Here is a 1,236-nt window from a genome sequence, read left to right on the forward strand (position 1 = left end):
AGCTTTTACTTGTTGACAAACCATACATTTGGACACAAACAAAGCTATATTCCCCTTCAGATTTCTCCACCAAAATCTATCACGCAAATCTTTATACATTTTAGTTCTACCTGGGTGTGCGACATAAGGAGTAAAATGAGCTTCAGTCATAATCTCATTCCTCAATACTTCATCCTTCGACACGTACAATCGACCCTTAAACATCAAGGCTTTTTCTTCGGCTATTTCAAATCCTTTCCTCTTCTCAGTTCTGACATCAGCCCTGATCTTTTCCAAAAAGGGATCATCTTTCTGAACAGCTACTATTCTGTCCCTGAGTGTCGACTTCACAGTAAAACTTGCTAACATCTTCGATGTCCTTACTGGTGATGTTAACACTTCAATTCTCATGTCCTTGAAATCTTTGATTAAATGATCCCGCCTCCTACAAAGTACTAACAACTATCCCATGTTCTTTCTACTCAACGCATCAGCGACTACATTGGCCTTACCCGGATGGTAAAAGATAGTGCAGTCGTAATCCTTCGCCAATTCTAACCACCATCGCTGTCTCATATTTAACTCATTCTGGGTGAAGAAGTATTTGAGACTCTTGTTATCGGTATAAATCTCACACTTGCTCCCGTATAGGTAGTGGCGCAAAATCTTCAAGGTGTGCACTACCGCTGCTAGTTCGAGATCATTTGTAGGGTAATTCTATTCATATTGCTTCAATTGCCTCGAAGCATAAGCAATGACTTCCCCATGTTGCATCAAAATATATCCTAAACCAAGCTTGGATGCATCACTATAAATCACAAAACCTTCCGAATCGTCTGGAATAGTCAACACTGGTGCAGATATGAGTTTGTCCTTTAATTCTTGGAAACTCTGCTCGCATTTCTTTGACCATACGAACTCAGTACCCTTCCGAGTCAATTGTGTCATAGGACTTGCTATCTTGGAAAATCCTTCTATAAATCTTCGATAATAACCGGCTAGACCCAGAAAACCCCGCACTTCTCCAACATTTGTAGGTTTCGGCCAATTGGTCACAGTCTCAACTTTGGACTGATCCACTTCAATTCCTCATGCTGAAACAGTATGGCCTAAAAATTCAACTCGATCTAGCCAAAATTCACATTTCTTGAATTTGGCATATAACTTTCCTCATGCAGTGTTTCTAAAACTATCCTCAGATGTTCTTCATGTTGATGAGAATCTCTCGAGTATATCAATATGTCATCAATAAATACG

At 39.7% G+C, this 1,236-nt stretch overlaps 1 protein-coding gene across 1 annotated transcript; it reads right to left on the reverse strand.

Moving 5' to 3' along the window:
* Positions 1-696: 696 nt before the first annotated feature.
* LOC111386019 (uncharacterized mitochondrial protein AtMg00860-like) lies at positions 697-1,050 on the reverse strand (the record flags this gene model as incomplete). Its single annotated transcript, XM_023010447.1, has 1 exon — positions 697-1,050. A coding segment is annotated over one exon (354 nt), but the record flags the coding sequence as incomplete, so codon positions are not given.
* Positions 1,051-1,236: the final 186 nt, after the last annotated feature.

This window comes from Olea europaea, unplaced genomic scaffold, assembly GCF_002742605.1.
Source record: "Olea europaea var. sylvestris unplaced genomic scaffold, O_europaea_v1 scaffold33768, whole genome shotgun sequence".
Taxonomy (NCBI): domain Eukaryota; kingdom Viridiplantae; phylum Streptophyta; class Magnoliopsida; order Lamiales; family Oleaceae; genus Olea; species Olea europaea.